The sequence below is a fragment of the Sturnira hondurensis genome, unplaced genomic scaffold, assembly GCF_014824575.4.
Source record: "Sturnira hondurensis isolate 20B ecotype Veracruz unplaced genomic scaffold, ASM1482457v3 Scaffold0009906, whole genome shotgun sequence".
Classification (NCBI taxonomy): domain Eukaryota; kingdom Metazoa; phylum Chordata; class Mammalia; order Chiroptera; family Phyllostomidae; genus Sturnira; species Sturnira hondurensis.
The window spans coordinates 781,301-803,520 of NW_028082537.1; the positions used below are offsets into that span (position 1 = coordinate 781,301).

Genomic DNA, 22,220 nt, shown 5'->3' on the forward strand with positions numbered 1-22,220 from the left:
CCTGCCAACCTGACATTGTGTCTGAGACTAGCCATCCCAGGCTTGTATCACAGTTGGGGCGTGAACACACCACTGCCCTATTTACATACCATACAGACACCTGTGCTCAACATTTGTCATTCGATTTTAAATCCATGCAATAAAACTGTGTAAGTATTTTTAATTGGCATAGCTTAAAAATAGAGATACAAGAAGTCATAATTTTTTCCTTTTGTTTCCCAGAGCAGACCCCTGCAAATACCAGTGTTTTAATCATGACAGGCTCAATGGCTAGAAATAAGAGGCTTCAAGATCCAATGGTGAAAAATCCCAACCCAAAGAGGGGCCAGATTGTCAAGAGGACTAGAGAAACTACTTCTACCATTTATAAAAATGATGACCCTAAAATCCAGTGTCCTTTCCTTGTTTAAAAAAAAGATATTTTAGTTACTCCCCAAATTCTTCAGGGTAAAATTGGTATTTGCATTTCCTCAAAAACACCAAACATTTTCCGTGATTCCTTGTGTACATAGAACACTGTGTGGGAAGGTTTTGCCACCCGCCACTCACTATGACCTCTTCCTCCCTTGCCTCTATCCTGATTCACTCACAGAAACTCATCACATGTCACCTTCTTCTGTAAGCCATTGGCAACCAACTAGGGCTAGGTGCCTGTCTCCGTACTACTTGAAACCTCATCTCTCTCCCAACACCAGGCTGATTGTGTGTTCTGGGCTAAAAGCGAACTGTACGTACTTAGATCTTACATCCTCAGCTGCTAAAACAGTGCCAAGCACAGAATAGGCACCTTCAGAGGAGGGCATAACAAGAAAGGTAAGTGTATTCTTAAGGAGATTACACATTAAACCTCAGCGTCAAGTATGGCATGAACAAATCCCACTGTCTGGGGCAATGCAAAGCCTTCCTGGAGCCCAGCACACAAAGAAACATTTGAATGGGTCGTCCTACTCATGGGTGAAAAGCTCTGTTCTCAGCATTGAGAAATTTGGGACTTCTACTCTTGGTCCTCACATCACTATGTGACCTCCAAAATGCCATTTCAGAATGAATGAACTTCTGCACCAACAAAAAGAAGCTCATGTCTGTGACATTTGCTCTAGGCACAAGGGTTCTAGGTATAACAGATAAGAAATGACCCCAAAATTGTGGTGTACAGGGAAAATCTTGCATCGTGAAGTCAGAAAAAAACCTGGACTCAAACCCCACTCTGTACTTCGCTGGTTGTGTGCATTCAGGCCATTGACTCATCCTCTCTGAATTTGCTTCATCTGTGACAGGAGGACAATGACAACTAGTTCTAGGGACTGGTGAGGAAAACAAGTGAGTAACAAATGTGAAAGACTGTGCCCAGCACGGAGTGAGGCCTTCGTGAATGACTGTTCCCTCTCCCGCCTCCATTCGGACCACAGGTGCCACGTAGGTACGAAGAGCAGTGCACGGTGACAGTGACGCAGTGACCGACGTGCTCATGCCTGGGGCCCGAGTGGCTGAATGGGGAGAAGCCCCGCAGACTGCCTGTGCTCTGACAGACCAAGAAACCAAGGAAGTTGTCTCCAACATCTATACATTGTTTCCATATATGGGAAGTGGATTTCCAAGTTATCTTTTCATCATTTCACTATGAAAATCTGTGTTTTCAAAATGCAGTGGCCCTCGTGTGATGGGTAAGGAGTCAGAGGTGAGCTATAAACGGGGGGGCCTTCAAAGGTTTCCCAGATGCTCCATTTCTTATGCTGGGGGAAGTACAGGGATGCACATCTGGCTATCACTCTTTACACTGTACATGAGTTCCTACAGGCTGTTTATATATGTGATAATTTCATAATTTAAAATAGCGGGTAGTCTTCATATTGGGAGAGTAAAACCAGGGATCCTGAGTGTGGAAATCCCATGGGCATTTGGTAAGTACAAGGGTCTGGCACAAATAATGCCCCTTTTTCACTAAAAAATTTTTTTACAAAGTCATAAGCATGTAATTCTGTAACATAACATATCACACTCAAGCACACCATATGGCCTTTCAGGTGAAATGTTCAAATTAAAACTATAAATTAATACACCCGTATTATTACCCTACCAACCACACTCAAGCCGGCCTTACTTCTGCCAGACCCTGTGTAATACATTAATATTTTGTCCACTTGAACTGATACATTTTTTGAGCCATTAATGATATTTTAGAAGACTTATGGTTTAGTATACAGAAGGCCCTTTTGAACACCCCTTGAAAGTCTGTTTCTGAATAACTGCAAATTTCAACAATGCCAAAAATGTGACTCAAAGAGCCGTGTGTCCAAAATGAAAGGTAAACCAGGTTAGAGGACAGAAGACCTCGGTTCTGGCCCCAGTTCTTCCACCAACAGTGTGGTGGGGCAGCATTCGGAAAGCAGATTCCAGGTCAGGTGGCGCTTGGTCTAACACCCTCACCTAGGATAACTGCGAGCTATAGGCTATTTGGGGAAGACAGGCTGAAAGCTGACAAGTGGATACTGCTCCCATCCCCTCATACTTTCTCTCAGGACATTTTTTTACACCCAGCTTTTTGGTGTGCTTATGGCAACAAGTTAAAAGAAGCAAATAATTTCATTAGCTTTTCAAGATATTGTTGTAATAATCACAGTAATAACCAAAGGAACCATCTACCAAAGTCCACACAGCACTGGTCAGTTCAGTAGCATCATGGCTGTGTCACGCTTTGCCATTTACAATCACAGTCACAGACATTTGTACTGAGAAATCACACACATACCCCCCCCACACACACACACACATGAGGTGTTAGGAGACAAATGGGTACTAACACAGGAAGCAGATGGAAGGACTGTCTCATACACAGACTGAGCACATGCTTCTCACATAAGCAAGGTAAGGGGTCCCCAAGAAAGAGTTTGATGAACTTACCCCGAAGCCAGCCACCAGAAAAAACTGACAAAATACTAATTATGTTCAGGTTATCTGTGGGTTTTATGCATTAGAGTTTAGTGTCATTGCTTTTGATTTTTCAATTTATTTCATTTAAGGGAAAAGCATCATAATCTTTGTAGAACTTAAAACCTTTAAAGGTTATCAACAAACCATAGAAGCAGAAAAAGTAATAGAGGCCAAAAGCAATGTCAATAATTTTGGCCATTTATTCTGCCACTTGCTAGATATTTCACAATTTTTGACCAATAACATAAACCCTACAGTCAGAATGCAATATGCTAATCAGTTTAGTCTAAATAACCCAGTGGTATGGTTTATTCCATCATATAAATTACATTAATTTTATTAGTACAGAAACCGGTTTCCCTCCTTAAATAAATGAAATCAATAATCATCTACCCTTCATAGTACTGAGTAATTTAATATGTCAAATGCCTTATCTGGCAAAACACAAATGTGAAATAAAGTTATGAATGTGTTTATAATAAATGCCCATGGGTGGAGTGGAGCGACTTTTGGAGAAAATAAGGGAAATAAATGGTTAACTGCCAGCACACTCACTCACACTGGAGGACACAAAAAGGTTCCCAGCAGTTGTTAAATTCATTTAGAGAAACTCACTTTATTTTTCCAGCAGAGCTCTCACCAGCTAATCTGTATTACAACCTGCAGGAGTCTTAATACTCTCAGCAGGATCTAGATTCGGGCCACACTGATTCGGCTATTTAATCTTGCAAGAGAACAATATTTGGCAGGAAAAGACCCCACAGCACTGAGTGGGCATCCCGAGGTTCGTTGTCAGCACGGGCTGGGCCAAGATCGCCCAAGGTGGAAACCGAACTGCACTGAGCGATGTTTATCACTTCCTTTCGGTGGCTCTCACTCAGACACGCCTGCATGCTCTATGTGTGCGTGGGAAACACAGTCATCCCATGTGCATATACAGCTCTTGCAGATAAGTGTATGTTTTTTTAAAGCAAAACGTTTTCTCCATATTTTGGACCAGGTTATGACAAAAATTTTAATTCAAAAATATTACTATAGAGGTTGGGAAAGAGACAAGAAAAATTACTAGTTTTATTTTTGAAACCTTTCAACTTCTTACATACTGAAAGCCAAAACAGAACATCTGTATGAAATATTAAATATATGCAGAAATTTATATTGATCTTTTTAACTATCCTGAAATTAGTAAGTTTGATGATCAATACTCTTCTATAAATGAACATTTTTTGCAGTTTATATATAATACTATGGTTTTGCTAACTTCAGTGATATTTTTTGGAAACCCATACTGACAAGTAGGGAATACATAAGGAGACAGGCAAACTTAAAAACAAAATTGATAACACCAATTTACAAAAGAACAGTATGAATCACCACTAAAAAAAAATAATTCAATGGAATTCTTCAAACACTATTTTCAAAGAACTATAGGAAGGGTGTGATTCCTTTGCCTCCCAACCCAAATGTGGTTAATTATCCTTGTGACTGATATTAACACACGTTTCCTCTATCGGGCACTTACCACCCTGTGCCCCAACGACCCGCTCGCTTTTAGAGGACAAACTGCAAGCTCCGTGAGGTCAGGGGTCGTATGTATTTTATTCCTCATCATATCCCACTCCACCCACCTCCAACAAAGGGCCTGACACATAGTAAACACTGAAAATGTTTAAGTCCGACAGTTGTTTCAACAAATCGTTTCTTTAAAGAATTTTTTTCGGATTTACAGATTCCAAAAATACACACATTTGAAAATATGATACAACTCTTTCAACATTCTTGCCTCCATCAACATTTCAGTAATAATGTCTCTCTCAGCACTCTAACAAGTACCTGTGGGGCGTCCCTAACCTTATTATGCTCCTTCCTTCCTTCTCTGGCTCATGTCAACACTATCCTTTCCCTCACAGACCCCTTTAGGTCACACTGAGGCTCTCCTCCACGAACGCCTCTCCCAGCCACTCCATGTGTCAGCGTAAAACCCGTGCAAAAAGTGGCTCCTTGGTTTTCTGCAACCCACAGGGCCTGGTACGATGTAATGTCCACAGCAAATGTGCACTGACAAATACCCATGCACATTTAAGGTAACTGTGAGGGCCACTTTCACTCTGATCTTCTTCTTTATAGTCAAAGCACCATGTTCTGAAGGATTCAAACATGAGCAAGAAATGCCACTTGTCTTCAGAGGCCTCATAATAATTACATAACGAAAGTAAATATTTAAATCATTTTGGGGAAATCAATTCTATCAAAAATAACACGTTTGAGAAGGAACAGAATGATTTTAAAGGTTTTTTTCTTTTATTTTTTTTCTAAATCCATACTCTTTTCCATAGTTTGCTAAAAACAAATTCTGACACCTGTGTAATTTTAAGACTACAATGATATAAAAGCTTAATTCAAACAAGTCAAAGGTTGACTTTCTTACAATTAATTAGGGTAAAAGTCAATCAGAAATATCAACAAACAAAGAAAATGATCATACCTTCTTGCTTCTTGTCCTTGGAACAAGTCCAGAGGTACTTCACAAAACACTAGGCCCTTCAAACAGAAATGTAGAGACAGACTTTTACAAGCAGCATTACATATAATTTTGTGCAGAGGAGCAAAAGGCTACAAAAGCAGCCCTGGCAATAGTAAAAAAAAATAATCTACAGTAAAAAGTACAAGCAAAAAATAAAGAAAAGCAATATCCATAACATAGTTCTTCTAGGAAAATGAAATGCAAACTAGAGAACATATCTGCATATACTTTAAGAAAATTCTTGCTTCTAACCTTCAATCATGCAATAGTCTTTAATTGCATAAACTTGGCTTGTGTTACCAATGGGTTTTAATTAAACCTTTGTATGTCTCCCTTGATTCATGACCTCCTAATAAGTAGCAATGACATTTGACTATTACACTTATTAAATTTAAAAAAAGGCCTTAAACTTACCTCCAAATGGCCATTTAAATTATAATTATGTGGTATAATTATTAATGACAGTCACATTTGGAGACTCCACATATATATATAGGCAATATTTCTGGTTTTTCTTTAACATTCAGTATGTATTCTCCATCGATGTGTCCCAAAAAGTATACTAAAATCTGGAAGAAAAGTCAGATACTTTTTAACTTTTAAATCTGTATAATGCACAGATACTGAGACTTTTCTTTTTTTTTTTAAAAAAAAAGCTAGTATTTATTAGACCCCCCTGTGGCATAGCAATGTTTCTTTTCTATTGTCCCACATCCTCCCTCCTTTTCCTTCACACCTGCCCAGGCCAACCTGCCAGCCCACGACATGAGTGAACTACACAGCTCAACAGAGAGCTGGAAACTTAAAAACATAATTACTACTACCTAACTTATCTCTGTTTCTATAAATGACTATGGCTCAAAAACCACAAATAAGGCTTGAAAGGACCAATAAAGTCTATTGGAAATAGGACCTAAGGAATTTTGTTTCTTAGTTAAGATTGTTCAGTTTGAAAGTAGAAAAAATTGAAAACTGATTGTAAAAGTTTTCCTGGGATGGCAATAGGTGGTGTCATCCCCCTTCACTAAATGAACTACCTGATGACAGCAGCTTACGGTTACAAAACGAATGCTACTCATCTCCAAATTACCCTGTGATATACGCAGACCATTTCTCCGTTAGTCCTGTTACGAACTGGATTGTGTTCCCCCAGCTCCAAATTCAAATTCTGAAGCTCTAACCCCCAGATGACTATATTTTGAGATAGAGCCTTTAAGAAACAGTGGTTAAATGAGGTCATCAGGGTAAGGCCCTGATCCTATTCCATTAGTGTCCGTACAAGAGGAGGAAGAGACACCGGAGATCTCCTTCTCTGATGCACACGCACCAAGGAACGGCCGTGTGAGGACACAGCAAGGAAGGGCCCTCTGTAAGCCAGGAAGAGCTCTCTCAACAGAAACCACCCTCTTGACTTGATCTGGCACTCCCAGCCTCTAGAACTGCGAGGAAATAACTGCAGTTGTTTAAGCCACACGGCCTGTGGCATTTTGTTATGGCAACCAGCACACACTAATGCAAGCCATTCTTCTCAGGTCCTTAGACACCAAAGTGAATTCCCTGGCTCTGACATTTTAAAACAGGGGCAATCCCTGCATTTCTAATCTAATGAAAATTTTAGATGCCACATTGAGAAAGCAATTGGTCCTGCTTTACTGAGAGAATACTGCTACAATCTTTTGATGAAATTATAGAAATATTTAAGTGAAAATAGGAGAAAGTGAAAAACAGGTGTTTATCAAGCAGCACAAATGACCACTTCAAAGCAATTCTAAAAGCAAACAGAAGTCCCAAGAGAGAGGATGTGCAAAGTTAGTTAATATGTTAAATATTATTGCCTCATTCATTTACTCATCCCACATACTGAGTACCTGCTATGTGTCAAGCATTATTCTAGGTATTAACAATTCTGTGTTGAAGAGATTGATTAGTTCCCTACTGTATTGTGCCTTCATCCTATGAAAATTTTTATTGGCCTAGACTTGCATGGAAAGACAGACTTTTCTGAAAAAGAAAGAAAAATAACTTGAGTAAATAAAATAATAACACCCTTAAAAGAATTCAGTCATTTGCTGAACAAATATTTATTAGGTAACTACTTTGTGCTAGAGAATAATGGAAAGAAGAAAAGATCTAGGAGTTTTAAGAAAGAAAATTGATGTGATCGCTACATAGATCTTAATAAATGTTTGTTTTCAATAAATTTAGAAAGATTAAAACTCCTTATAATAATCACCATTACAAGGTGAAATTCACACAATGTGAGGGAGATTCACGCCTCAAAGTACTGACACCGACGTGTTTATCGGGGCAGTCTTGAATAAGTCCCAGAGCTGGCAGCACTGCTTGGGCAGAGGGTGAAGCCATGGGGAAAAGATTTGCTGGCATAAGAAGTCAATTCATTTATTTATCACTTTTAGCTCTGTGCTAGGGCATGGGGCTACAGAGAAAAAGACACAGTCCAAATCTTCATAGAGTTGGGTCTAGGAGAAAAAAAGCTCGTAATGCATCTATAGCACCAGGCTGCCAGACTGGGGAGCAGAAGAGCAAGACCAGGAAAGAGGCGGCGGCCTCTGAGCGTGGATATGGAGAGGGTGCAGATGGCTTTCTAGGCAGAAGTTTGGAGTGAATAGGGCTCAGGTCCGAGACAAACACCCAGGCTGCAGACCTCGGCTGGATTAAACCAGACACAGCCTCCCACTCCATGCTAATGACTTTGCATTTTATCCCAAAGGCAATGGGGAGCCATTGAGATTTTAAGGAAGAAAGTGACATGATTAGAACTGTGTTTTAGGAACTTGGCAAGAAACCATGAGAAGAACAGTTGGGGAGGGAGAAGAGGCAGTACAGTGATAGGTGAGAACAGCCAAGACACATTCCCACAACCCAAGGAAGGGAGAGAGCCTACATTAAGGACATGACAAAAAAGGTAAGATACCAAGTGCCATGATGTGCATCCTTGGATATAAAAAAAAATAAATTGAAAAAGACATGAAAAATCTTCATCTTCATGAATTTAGAGAGGTAAAACATACCAAGTGAAACTTTAAAACCAAAGTGTGGAGCGTGGTGTGTGAAATGAATGGCACAGACAGGAACGCTACCGTACAAAGCACTATAGAGAGTCCTCTGTGGCAGGGTTCTGAGTGTGTGCCTGGGACCGGGGGTGAGGATGTCATCCACAGAGCGTAAGATTGTTCCAAACAAGAGGAATGACGCACATGAAAGCCCAGAACAGAGCAAGTTGGCCACGCCTGAAAGAAATGACAAGATAGTGTTGAAGGGCAGTGAGAGATGAGGTGAAAAATAATTTGAGAGCAGACTGTAGAGAATCCTCAGGGTCGGAATTAAAGGGCTTAGGGTAGACTTTATCCTCCTCAAAGTGAAGGTCCAAGGAAAAACTATTAGTGGGTCATAATTAGGGTTTTGATGAAAAGGATATTTTGGAAAGAGTCACATGCTGACAGTGTTTAAGATACAATGGAAGGAGCAGAAAGGGGCTGGAAGGCGATAAGCCCAACCAGGAGGCTCCTGGAACAACTCTGGCAGATAAAGGCCTGAGCACCGTGGAACTGAAAGGAACAGAGTTGGGGAGAGGGGCTGCACAAAAGGCGCATCGTCAGCAATCATTTTCTGGATCCTTAGTCCTTGTTTCCCAAAAGAAGCCTTACGTGTTAATTCTTTTACTACGGGTGTCCGTCCCAAGCCTCCCCTTCAGACAATGCCGTTCTACAACCACAGCCCTTGTACTTGCCATGCACAAGTAATTACTGGTCTGGGATGTGTTTGTTTCTTTAAGTGACTGTGGCTAAAAAATTAAGGATAAAAAGAAGAGATCAACCTTTGAAGTTCTGCCCTAGGTGGAAAAATAAAGCAAAACCAGGTGTTAGGGAAACCACAGATTTGGAAATGAGAAAGGACTACAAGGTAATTTTCTGTACACTTTTCTCATGAAAGTATACGTATTCCTCATAGAAATGCTTACCCTGAGGAGAGGTTGTTCAGAAGCTTTAATTAGACTGGATATGTCAAAGTGTTTTGAAATGAATAAAGCATTCATACATGTGTTAGGCATTAGAAGGAAAATACATGTTATTGTCCAATCACTTTCCCTGACATAAAATAATGCTGAACCACTATTACTTGAGAAAGCATCAGAGTCAATGGTTGAGATAAGTTGGAGATAAAGTATGGTCCATGAAAGTAGCATATAAATTCAGTTGGTGAAAATAATAGATTTCAATAGCTTAAATTTAAACCATTGACCTCATAACCAATCACTGATGTTAATCAACACAGTTCTGAGTTATAACAAAAATACTATTCCATTCTCCTTTCAAACTATTTAATGTACTAGATTTTACTACTCAAAGCTAGAAGAGTTCATATGCATTTTTTATTAATTATAAAACTATTATGCTTTTTTATATGAAGGATCAAAATTGACAAATATTTTTTCAAATTTCAACATTAAATGACTTTCTAACTTTTCCCTTTCTCTCCTTAAAACAGAACCTTTTATGTGTTTGCTGAATATTAAAAGAAAGAAAAATCCTATGTCCGTTGTTCGGGTTCATATAAGACCTAATTGCCTCATACACTCTAATTCTGCCACCAGTTTATAATTAGCATGCATTTCTCATGCATGAGTTGACCCAATTACATAACAAATTTTGCCTTTGGGGATTGCTCTTGACTGCTTGTCTTCTGTCCACCATACAACTCAATTTCACACCGTCAGCATCCTGAACACGACCACAGTCAGTCTCTGTCAGAATGATTTATTGAAATTACAAACAGAGATCAGATCCCTAGGTAGCCACCCCACCTTTGTGCTCACCCTTCCTTCCACACAACCTAAATTTGACCCAAATCTTTTAATAGTCCAAAGACACTGTTATTCAATTATTAGGCCATGTTTTCCTCCAATAATCTAATATTTTTGAAGTTAATTCACAAAGTCTCAGGGAACTAAATCAACAGTATCCACTTGAGCTTATTAATGGGCATATAATTTATTTTGCATTCTAAGAAGTCAGTGAAAAATTATGTAGCCACATCAAAAAACTAAAAATAATTATGTTTCAATATCAAATTAAATAGACACTTTTTCTATAATGTTTTTAAAAAGACATCAATCTTAGTTTTGTTTTTGTTTTTTGATAAAGTAAGCAAGCATTTCTTATGAATGGGTATGCAAAATTGAAAATGGTAGTAAAAAGGGTATTTGCAAAACAGGAGAGATAGCCAAAATTATAAATATACAATATAAATTACAAGGGAAAGAAAACAATATAAAACAGGTTAAAACACTATCGTCTATGTTGTCAGTGATTAAGAAAAGGGTTCCAAAGATTCCTACGGACGCTAACACACACAGGTACACACTCCCATACACAGACACACACACTGTTTTCCTCTGTGAGTTGAGGACAGGAACAAAGCTCCACAAATCACATATGGTACACTTACTATTCCAGTCAGTTTGTAAAATACAAGCTTTGTCATCTAGGTTTTTTTCCTTTCCCTTTCATAAATTATTTCTGTGCCGCCTGAAATAAATTTTAAAATAAACATCTAAATTTTATCTACAGCACAAAGATTGTAAAAGTCTCTCAGAGTTGGACTTTATCATTTCATTTCACAATTTATCCACAGACTGTCACAGCTAATTGAAAATGCAGTTTATATTAATGTGTGAGCAGGCAGAATGAGATACATCAATAACCTCCTCTAGGCTGGGTGAGTCCCCCAGGTGTCTGCAGGGATTCTGCCTGGCTCTCCTGCTGCTGGTTCCCTGAATGAACTACTTATAAACATGAAGGTGGTAATCACCTGAATTAGAAATAGCCTTCACAATTACCCACGCAAGCTAGAGCTATAAAGACGACAGAAAAAAAAGGTTTTGAAAATGTCCAAAGGCACAGGAATTCTTCCACTCATGTTTGTATATTGTCCTTTGGAAATGAGAAGGGACTACAAGGTAATTTTCTTTAAGATAATTTTTATAATACCACTAAGTAAAGAAAATGTGGAGATGCACAAGGATACTTCTGTCATTTGTGAACTTATGCCCCAGAATTGGAGGGGAGGGGGAAGGAGGCAATAAGACATCTTCTGGAATTTCATGGAAAAAATATTTATTTGGTAATCAGTCCTGTTCCTTTCCAACCACTCAGCACATTCTGTAATCTGGCCTCTTTTCGTATTCTTTCTGCAGCTTCACCAAGTAAGTAACATAGCAGGAAAATTTCAAATTACAGCATTTAATAAATCTCCCAGGTTCAATATGTTGTCATTATAGACCCCAAAAGAAGGAAGCTGAAGCTAAACCCACCCTCCCTGTTTCATTACACACAATTTCAAATTTACAGCTGTATTTTATCCACACCTCACAAACATATGGAGACCGAGTGAGCATTTCCAAATGATTTCAAATCCTGAACAAATGATTATGAGAGCGTGAGAAAAAAATTCATATAACCGACACAGACACAAGCAATCAAAAATGCCTATTCATCCATAACGTATTAACCAAAACACATAAGAGTTGTCATTAAATCCCCTGTCTTATGTCTTCATATCTTCTTCAGTCCAAAAGGGATTAAAGGGGGCTTAGAAAGATCCAGACAACATTCAAAGTTAAATAAAGTAAAAACAAGTAAGAAAGTGAAGTGATGGGAAAAATAAAGATTGTGAAGACCCTGGCTTAATTAACCCACTGCGTCATCCTGTAGGAACCGTGCAGCTCAAATCTCATGTCCTTTACAGTTTCCAAGATGAGCAGCCCGGCACCTCCCTTGGAAAGTCTGGTGTCTGTCCAGTCTGGACATTTCCTCACCTTCTTCATCTCAAAACAGACACAGTCCAGGCCTCTGTCAGAAGTATGTGTCTGGATTTGGCCAATATATTTCAGTGTTTGGGTTTATCTGAAAGTAATGTGGAAAACTGAACTAGCCAAAGTACCGAGTTTCAGATGAACCCAGGCTTCTTATAGAAAAAAGATCCTTGGATAATATGGAAAACCCCATGAGGTCACGGAAAAGTTCATAAAGTTGCGGCCTTATAAATCAATAATAAATTCACTGGACCTCAGAATACTTAACAGCTTCCTTTCTTCAAGAGTAAATCCCTAACAGTAACATCAGGAAATCTGTATTTTTACTACTATCCAAATATGAATGTGCCTCATCATGCTAAAAGCACTACTTGCAAGACTGCTATGGTTGCTCATATCAAGACAATCACAAAGAAAATATTAAGAAACCTAAATTATTTGCTTTCAAAAATCAGCATTGTCTAAATTATAGGTTGAATCTAAATGGTATTTCATATACTGTTATGTACATAATAAATACAGATTTATACATACCTCTGCTATATGGTTTTTTGCATAATGAAGAATAGATCTGCAAACAGCCTCTGGTATTGAATAAAACGTATATTCCTGCTAATGATAAAGGTTGGTGAAATGATCAGTTCTTTTCTTATTAAATATGAATATTGAGTTAATTTGAATATAAATTAAAAGGCTTACCTTTGAATCCACTGCAATCCTTATGTTAACTGTCACGTGGATGTCTTTAGCAGAAATTGTTTAGCTCTTTTTGAAATAAATCTCTGTGATAGTTGAAGATTTATAGCTTTGTTTTGTGAAGCATTGTTTTTATTTTTTTTTAAACTTCCCCAACAATAATGCAAAGAAAAGAAACACTACTGAATGTAACTGCCAGTGGAATACACAAGTATCCTTTATTCACATTTTTAAAAGCAAAAATAGGTTTCTGATTTAAGGAAAGAATGAAGAGAAGAGATGAGGGAAGTAACCTTCAGTATTCATACCTGGAGCATTGTTGAGACAAGGTAGAAAAACTAAGGGACAAACGGCATGAACCCTTAAAATTCAACCATTTCATTTCAAAGGAAAAAAGTCCTTACTAAGATAAAATATTAATTTAAAGAGCAAACAATGGCTGAACATTACAGAATATGAAAAAATGGTATTTATTCTGCCTTCTCTCACTCCCTAAATGTTTTTAAAACATCATTCTGTTTCTGAACTTTTGACAAATAAAATTCTTTCTCAAATTATATACTATCACTCTATCGGCCAACTGTGATTCTAAATATGATGATGGCCAAATATCAATGAGTTTAAAACCATTGGCTAATTAAACATTTCCCAGAAATTAAGGCTACATCACTTATAACATTTAGATATACAGAGTTTCATGATTGTACAATGACACACAAAGTAAATTTCTCATGAAAAATGCATATTTGCACACACTTTTGTATCATGTACAGAGTGGTTGATTTTCATTCATATTTCCTCTTGAATACCTAACATTTAACTAACTTTTTTTCTGAATAAAATACATTTTAACAAACTTTATATAATACTTCAGAAGAAATTTTACCATAGACATAGATTACAAAAGGTAAGAACTGCTGTTTATCCGCCTTTAGTATTAAATTAACACTTTTCAGTATCTAATATGCTTTGACATTTGTTAGTCTCAAATTTCTTTTTCAAAAAAAATATGTTACTGAATAAGATGCTGCTTTCAAATTCAAAACAACTTAATATGTAAATGTTTTAAAAATTTAATTTAATTCTTCATTTCTACAAATATCTGAAGTACAAAATCTTATATACACAAAATTAGCCAATACAAAATTTCTCAAGATACTTGACTTTATATGTGTATGTGTTGCATGTTTACCCACAGGGGGGGAAAAACCTGTCAGGTTTTTTAAACTTAACTACAAAAGTCCTCTTTTGGAAGAATTCAAAGCTAGAACCACTCAAAATGGAGTACGATGTTAAATTACAATAGCTTCTTTTATGTTACAGAAATATAGCCACTGCTATTGAAGTGTTAGGCTCTAGATAACTGTTGAAATCAAAGAGAAGGAATTTCACAGATGAACTTGGCATATTTTATGAGTACACTTAGTAATGCTTACATACCAAGGCAACAAGAACACTTGCAAGTCACCCAATCTCACTTTCTCATCCAGAAACACAAATTAGGGCCATCACATCACTGAACAAACAGTCACCTACATTACTGATTTGTTCCTGAGTCCTCTTCAGCCTCTGTAGTTCGGGGGTATCCGTAACGATGCTGAAGCCCCTCCCTTTGCTTTCTTCAAAATCTCTTTTGTACTTGACCTAATAGTAGGGGTGGGGGAGGGGATAAAAGAAAAAAAAAGAGAAGTTAAACAGAGGAATCACAAATCCCTAAAAAGCTGCTAAAATTGGAAGCAATGCCTCCAGACACAGCTCTATCAGCAAGCAGCAAAGTGAGAGGCAGGGGCATGGAGAGACGGCCTGGTTTATACCCCAGCAACTCCTCTGACTGTGTGATCTTAGGCAAGTTACCTAACCACTCTGTGCCTCAAGGGTCTCATCCATAAAATGGCAGCAACAACAATATTTAAATAATGCTGTTTAATACATCCCAAGGGTAGGATCGAATCTACTCATACTCATACCTAGCCAATAGCAAGCAAGCAAGTGCACCATAATCGTTGTTATTATTATCATCCTCAATAGTTACACTACTGCTCCTGTGCCTGCCTTGTCAATGAAAAGCATCATTTGCCCCCTGACTGCACTAACAGGGGAAAACACACACAAAGTCATCAACAGCTACCCCTGTCCTTACAAAGTTTTCATTCTACTTCATAAAGCAAAGCATGTGGATGTGATTATACACTGCTATATTGCTAAATGTCAAGTATGTAAATGCTTATGAAAGTATTCATAACACAGACCACATTTAGAGATTGAAAGGCTTCAAGCACATGCCCTTAGCGCACTGTGTGCTGAGGCACCTAAGATTTTTTTCCCAGTGTTTAAATATACTTCTTTTCTAATTACAACCCAGTGAAGCTGACTTTTACAGTTTTCTCCGGGGACCAGAATAGCTAATGCTTAATCTTACTAGAGCCCCATCTCCTATTATTAGCATAATGATAATAACTGTCACATCAGTTAAATATTCTGCTTGTTAATGACTGAGATGCTTATATCACTCTGACTATTCTTATTTCTTTAAGAGCCTAAATACTAAGAAATATGAAAATGCATTTTTATAACCCATTTTACATTCATAATCATCATTTTCAAATTAAAATTTATATTAATAATTAACATTTAGGGTAGTTAGTAAAAATATGATTCCATAAGTATAACTTTCAGTGTCAATTTTAAATCTTAGTTGAGCACAGAATGACTGTTTTTGGATCCGTATTTAAATATTCAGTTCTCTCAAGCATTACTGTCCTTGAGACTACTAAAAAATTTCCCTTTGCCAGAAAAACTTGGTAGAAAAAAAACCCCAGATGACAACAAATAGAAAGATGTGGATACTCTCATTGCTTTAAGCTTTAAAATTTATAATTTTTTCTCTACATTTTTATTTAAGGTATACAAGTACTGAAACCCTTACTTTATTTTCCTAAATAGAAGGCCTTTACCACATTATTTTTCTTCCACAGAAAATGCTGAATGAAATTAACCCTCAATCTCCCAGCATGTGTGAGAAACATATACACACACCAGTGTATTCTTAGCGTTTTATGCCTAACTAAGCAAGGAAGCCGTTCAGCTTAGCCTGAAGATAGCACTAGGGTGCAGAACAGTAAAATAATAAAAGCAAGAAAGATGACAAGGTTATAATAGCAACAGGCATGAAGAAATAAGAAGAAAAATCTATAATCCAAGTTTTAACATCACTAATGCCAGTTTCAGAGAAAGCACAATCACGTATTCTTTCTGTGATTAGTTTGGGTTTTTTAATGGTAATTTCCAAAGAAAGAACTGAAAAGAAATGCTATTAAATCGCAGAATCAGAGGTTTTAAGTTGATAACCATTTAACAGCCCTTTTTACATTCACAAGACATAAGAATCACGATTTCGGCTTGCTTCATATATACTGAAGAGGATACAATCAAAATCATAAATAGTTTGCAGACTTTTAGAAGATGCGTAATCATGTTTAATGGTGTGATCCACAACCAAGCTCCATGTAGTCTCGGCACCAGCTCAAGCACTAACCCGCCCAATCTTTACTGCACACAGGGAGGGGGCCTTGTAGACATAAGTCAGTGGCTCTCTTTTCCACACTCCCACCCGCTTACATCCGAGCTCTCTACTGGGTCTAGAACACATGGAACTTGGTGACAAAGTCAAATCGTATTCATCTGTGTAATCCCAGAACCTAGCATAGCACCTGGCCCATGGGAGTTGGTTAATAAATGATTAGAAAGGGACGAAGGAGGAAGAGAGAAGAGGGGTGGAAGCAGAGAGTGAATCTGGCCCAGTTCAGATGTAAGGGAGGAATCTCATATCGGGGGACGGAAAATGGAGCCATTGGCTGCAGCACCTGGTGAAAGGAAAAGACCCAGGAAATCAGGCTAAGAAACAGAGATTTAGACCAGATTGGACAAGAAATTGCTGGCCATAGTTCCCACCTTAGTCCATTCAGGTTGCTATAGTAAAAAATGCCACAGACTAAATGGCTTGCACAGAACAGAAATTTCTCTCAAAGCTCGGGAGGCTGGGAAGTTCAAGACCAGGGCACTGACAGATTTGATGTCTGAGGAAAGCCCACTTCCTGATAAACAGACCGCTGTAACCTCAAATAGGGGAAGGGGTAAGGGAGCTCTGTGTGGTCTCCTATTTAAAAGGGCACTAATCCTATTTCTGAGGTATCTACCCTCATGATGTAATTACCTGCCAAAAGCACCCCCTCCTAATACCATCACATTGAGGAATAGGTCTCATAAAAATCTGGGGGGACACAAACATTCAGCCTGTAACAGGTGCTTTTACATACAAGCATTCAACATTAACTCAACAAGTATTCATTAAGCCTCGTATAAAACTCCTCTTTCCTCAGCAACAATGCCTTTTCTTCCCTTAGGCTTTAGGATTGGACACAAAATGATCATCCCTGGTCTCTTGTCTGCTCTACCATTAAAAAGTACTTCATGATGGTCCCACGAATAATAATGGTGATATTCCCAGAACTGCATTTTCTGGAATCTCCTCCTCCAATGTTCATCTATTCAATCCTTTGTTTATAAAAAATATTAATTGAGCACCTACTATGTGCCAAGTACTATTCCACGTGTGTGAACAATGCCGCAAAGAAGAGTCAATAATCTGACCCCTCATGGAGCCTGCATTACAGTAAGAAAAAGTAGAAAAGACACAAAAGCTATACAAGATGAAGAAGTGGTATGTTAGTGGTAAGTCTAAGAGAAAAATAAGGCTAGAAAGGAAGTGAGAAGGGTCAAGAAGACTGACCTTTTAGATACAGTGGTCAGGGAAGGCCCCAGTGGAAAGGTGACATTTCAGGAAGACCTGAAGGAGGTGAGGGCTGTATGCAGAACAGCAACGTGGCGGACTTCTGGTTTACCAGGCTCTTTCGGGCCACTGTAGTAATCAACTAGGGTGAGCAGGGTAGAGGAAGGAGACCAGCCAGGAGCCTTCCCCAGTGGTTCACTATTATAGAGTCATCAAGGGCCAAAGAAGACAGACTGAGTCCTTGGGCCCAGCTTCAGCCTCAGCTCCCCAGCCAGGTGAGCTGCACAATCTTGTCAGAACAGGTCAAGAAGAACACAGAAGGGAGTACAGAAGCAACATGCTGCTGTGAGCTCAGAAAGAGAATGTGGTCCACCTGGGAAGTAATGCCATCGTTGTCACTTATGGGCTTATCACTTCAAAAATGAAGAAAGGCACACTGAAAATGCATTGTTAATGTAAATGTAAAAAACCTACACAATGGGCTCTAGGATTTGCCATACTTTTCTTCAGAAGTAACATAAAAATGTATTTCAAATGCGGAATGCTACCGAATACTGACATGTTCCATATGGGTGTATCTATATATGAACACACACATATATAAATATTTATCTTCCTATACTACAGATTAGAACCCCAAATAATGAGTCAAAAGACCTGAATTTAAACCCTAATTCTGTTATGTGATCTTGGTTTGTTCAATTTCACTAACACTCCTGATCGCCAGCACTACAACAGGAAAGGCAAAGGAAAGGAATATACTACCAAATGTTTGGAGGGCTAACATCAAGGATGTGTGAAAACATCAAGCAAGGACATGCCCTTAGTAGGCCATTAGCAAATATTGGTTTCCTCTTCCCTGACAAATTTCAAAAGTGGCCTTTGTTGCTTAAATATGATCATCTTTGCCCATGTGTGCTTGCTCGGGGATATGTTGTGTTTGGAGTCATCAGCAAGGTAACACTCAGAAATTCACACTGCAGGGGAAGCTAGAAACCAGGGTGGTTCTAGCCCAGCGGTAAAAAAAGGCTCACACTGACGGAAAGACTTTTAAAACACAAAATGGTGAGCGGAGCTGCGCACTGAATTCTTTGCTAATTCTGAGATATAAGTTCTCTCCCCCAAATGCTGCAAGTACCATAGTTATCACTATTATAACAATATAAACAAATGTAGAAAATGAAAACCACTACAGAAAAAGTTCATTCTTAAGCAGGAAGCCATTTTTATTATTTTTTAATTTATTTTTATTGTATTTTTCCCATTACCATTTGCCCCTCTTATACCCTTTTCCCCTTTGCAATCACAAAAAAGCCAATGGAACCCAAGACTAGTAAACTGTTGAACAACAGACTGAAAGAAGAATACATAAAATTCGACAATGAGGGCAAAGGTGGATCAGCAGCACCAGCCCCAACTATGCTCCTCCTGACCATGAAATTCTTGATCATGAGCATGTGGAGACATAGACCAATATGTTCATGATAACACTTTTGTAGTATCCAAAAAAATGGAAGCAATTTAGACATTACCACCATCAGAGAATGAACAAATTATTGTCTCTTCATACAATGGAATATTATCCAGGAATAAAAATAAATGAACTACAGATGCATGGGTCCATTTGAATAAATCTCAGATACATTTTGTTGAAGGGAAAAAGCAACTAATACACACATACGTGGTAGATAAATAGGGAAAGGGACTTGATGAGCACGACATTTAGAGAAGTGGTAAGATTTGCTGATTGAAGGGTATCTGCTCATGAGTAGAGGCTTCACTGTTCCAGGTGACGTTCAAGTTCTTAAGTTGGAAAGTAGGTACACATATGATCCTTTTAATATCATGCTGAAAACCCTTCATGTACACTCCATACAATCTTTTGTACTGACCAAATATTTTACAATCATTTTCAAAGAAAGTATGGGCAGAGTTTTAAAACCCCAGATGAGGAAGCTAAAGCACCCAGAGGTTAAACCAAAATCATGAGCATGGAAAAAGATGAGAACCAGAATTCAGGTCATATTTTCAGTCAGGTAAAAACAAGACTTGGGTTTTCCATAAATGGCAAGCGAGTGAGCCAGTGGCATCCCTATGCAGCAAGTTAAATCAGCCGCTCTAAGTTTCTTCATGTTAGCGAAGCTGTTTGACTATATTGGCAAACACTGAACTGCAGCAAAAAGGCAGAATAAATAGGAATCGAGAGAGGGTAGAAAGGGTGTTGCAAAAGAGATTCCATAGACGGAACAGCGGACCACAGCAGCAGTGTGGTTTAACTTGGTCAACCACCATACATCAGATGGCCAAGAAGAATCCCGGACCACAGGGTCAACTAAAGAAGAATATCCTTTAGCTGTAAAGCAGCTGACCTTGCCAGGCTATGGCTAATGGAAACCTAAACTCGACATACATGTTTGCTACTGATTCATGTCATTCTCCCCTTTATTTCACACAGTCTCCACCTGATACCATGAAATCAACGACCAATTTTATTATCTTGATGGATACTTTACATTTCTTCAAGGAAAGATTATGAGGGTCGTATCATTTTTAAGCTACATGAAAAATCCTTAGTTTGATCTGCAGAACCTAGCGCGCAATTACATAGTTCAGTAGATTTTGAAGTGCTGGGCCATATGCTTCTTTCTATCTCACTGCATTTTGCTCGGTGCTTAGCATGTATTAAAAGCTTCATAACTATTTCATGATTGATTACCATCTAGTTTTGTATTTTTAATATCTAAAATGCAGAAAATTGGCTAATCTTGCAATGCTAAACGGGAATTAAACAACTACAAAGGAAAGTCTTATTAAGGGCTCTTTTGTAAGGTGAAGTTAATTTTAACAAATGTTAAGTCAAATAAGCTCAAAAAGCAAATTTGCTTTTTTTATTAATTAATGTCATAATTTGTAAATTTATGGTTAATTAAATGAAATTAAAATTTTAATTACCTTTTAAACATAATTAAAAAGCATTAAAAGTAATTTTCATAGCTTTCTAAGCCTTAAATTAGCCTTTCACTGCATTTGCAGAGGTACTTACTGATATGTACAGATTTTTCAGTTTTCTATGTTAGATTCACAATCCAACTTTATCAGATTTGGAATCCCTTTACTTTTAACAGAACTGTTTTCAATTCAAAAACTGTAAAGTCTCAGTTGTATTTAAAACAAATATTCTGAATGCATAATAAGGCATATCTTAATTAATTTCTCAATAAGCTGCTAAGATAATTAAAAATGACCCCTAAGACAATGACACATAGCTTAGGGGTTAACAGCTCCGGCTCAGAATTTGACAAGCAGTGTCTTGAGCTCTGGCTCCATCTCTTATTAGCTGTGTGACCTCAGGCAAGTTACTTAACCTCTCTGAGCCTCAGTTTACTCATGTACAAAATGCACATAATTGTAGTGCCATACTGATGGTGCTTTTGTGAGAGTTAAGTGAGAGGATAACAACAATGCCCGATATCTATTGACAGTCAAGTACGTTCCAGACACTGCACTGAGAGGACCTAGAGAACACACCTGACTGCGTGAGCCCGCACTACGCCTCCTGCATTTGGGGCCTCCTTCAGTTGTTGGGGGACTGAAATAGAATATAAATTTAAAAATTAAATAAAAATTAAAATGTGTTTTACCTACATTATCTTCAGATAAATCCTAGCAGGTGTACATTTTAATGGTCATTGCATTGATGAAGGAAAAGATTTTGAGGAGGTTACAGAGCTAACAGGGGACAAAGGCCTCTCTCTGGCCTCTCCCCAGATATCATCTTTCAATTCATCTGACAATGAAAAACATTGCCAAAATGAAAAAGATTCAACTGAACACAAACAAGATATACATAATGTCCTATAAGCAAAAAAGGAAAAACTGAAATCACTGCATATTTCTAAATGATGGATTCCAGAAGATCTACATAACTTAAATTGGTAACTAGTTTATTTTCTATAATGGATACTGTGATGTCATAGAAGGTATAAAAATTATCACCCAAAGAAAAGCAGCCCACACTTTTCACTCAAAATGTGTTCCCAGGTATTTCTTTGGAACAAAACTATTGTTTAAATTTTCATTTACTAAGGATCAGGCCAGAAGGCAGAATACCATTGCTAGAAATGTAATATTGGTGGAAAAATTGATTCAAAGCAAACATCTTGCATAAAAATATTGGAGCTGAAAATATATAGACATGTTGCATATTTTCACTAAGAATTTCATAATAGAAATAAATGTAACTAACCCACCAAATTCTTCCAGTAAGTTATAAATTACTCTGCAGAGTAAATTAAGTATTTGGTGATGATAATTAACTTGTTCAGGAAAGTAAAGTATCATCCAATGAACTATTCAGGGACTGCAGAGGCAAAAATTAATATTCCAATGCCTGACGCAGTTCTGAAGAGTGATGGACACGTGGACGCAACCTGTCTGTTGCTACT

The 22,220-nt window shown here is 37.9% G+C and overlaps 2 protein-coding genes across 2 annotated transcripts in view; both read right to left on the reverse strand.

Annotated features, from left to right (window-relative positions):
* Window positions 1-14,604, reverse strand: part of NEBL (nebulette) — a 161,552-nt gene extending 146,948 nt beyond the window's left edge. Inside the window, exons 1-5 of the mRNA XM_037058095.1 lie at window positions 14,523-14,604; window positions 12,990-13,072; window positions 12,825-12,902; window positions 5,870-6,024; window positions 5,417-5,472 (exon numbers count right to left, since the gene is read on the reverse strand). The gene's annotated coding sequence lies outside the window, so the exon portion shown is untranslated. The remainder of the gene's footprint in view (window positions 1-5,416; window positions 5,473-5,869; window positions 6,025-12,824; window positions 12,903-12,989; window positions 13,073-14,522) is intronic.
* Window positions 13,170-22,220, reverse strand: part of LOC118995162 (LIM zinc-binding domain-containing Nebulette-like) — a 187,026-nt gene continuing 177,975 nt past the window's right edge. Inside the window, exon 4 of the mRNA XM_037058094.1 lies at window positions 13,170-14,630. Within this exon, the coding sequence (XP_036913989.1) occupies window positions 14,469-14,630 (162 nt within the window). The 3' untranslated portion in view covers window positions 13,170-14,468. The remainder of the gene's footprint in view (window positions 14,631-22,220) is intronic.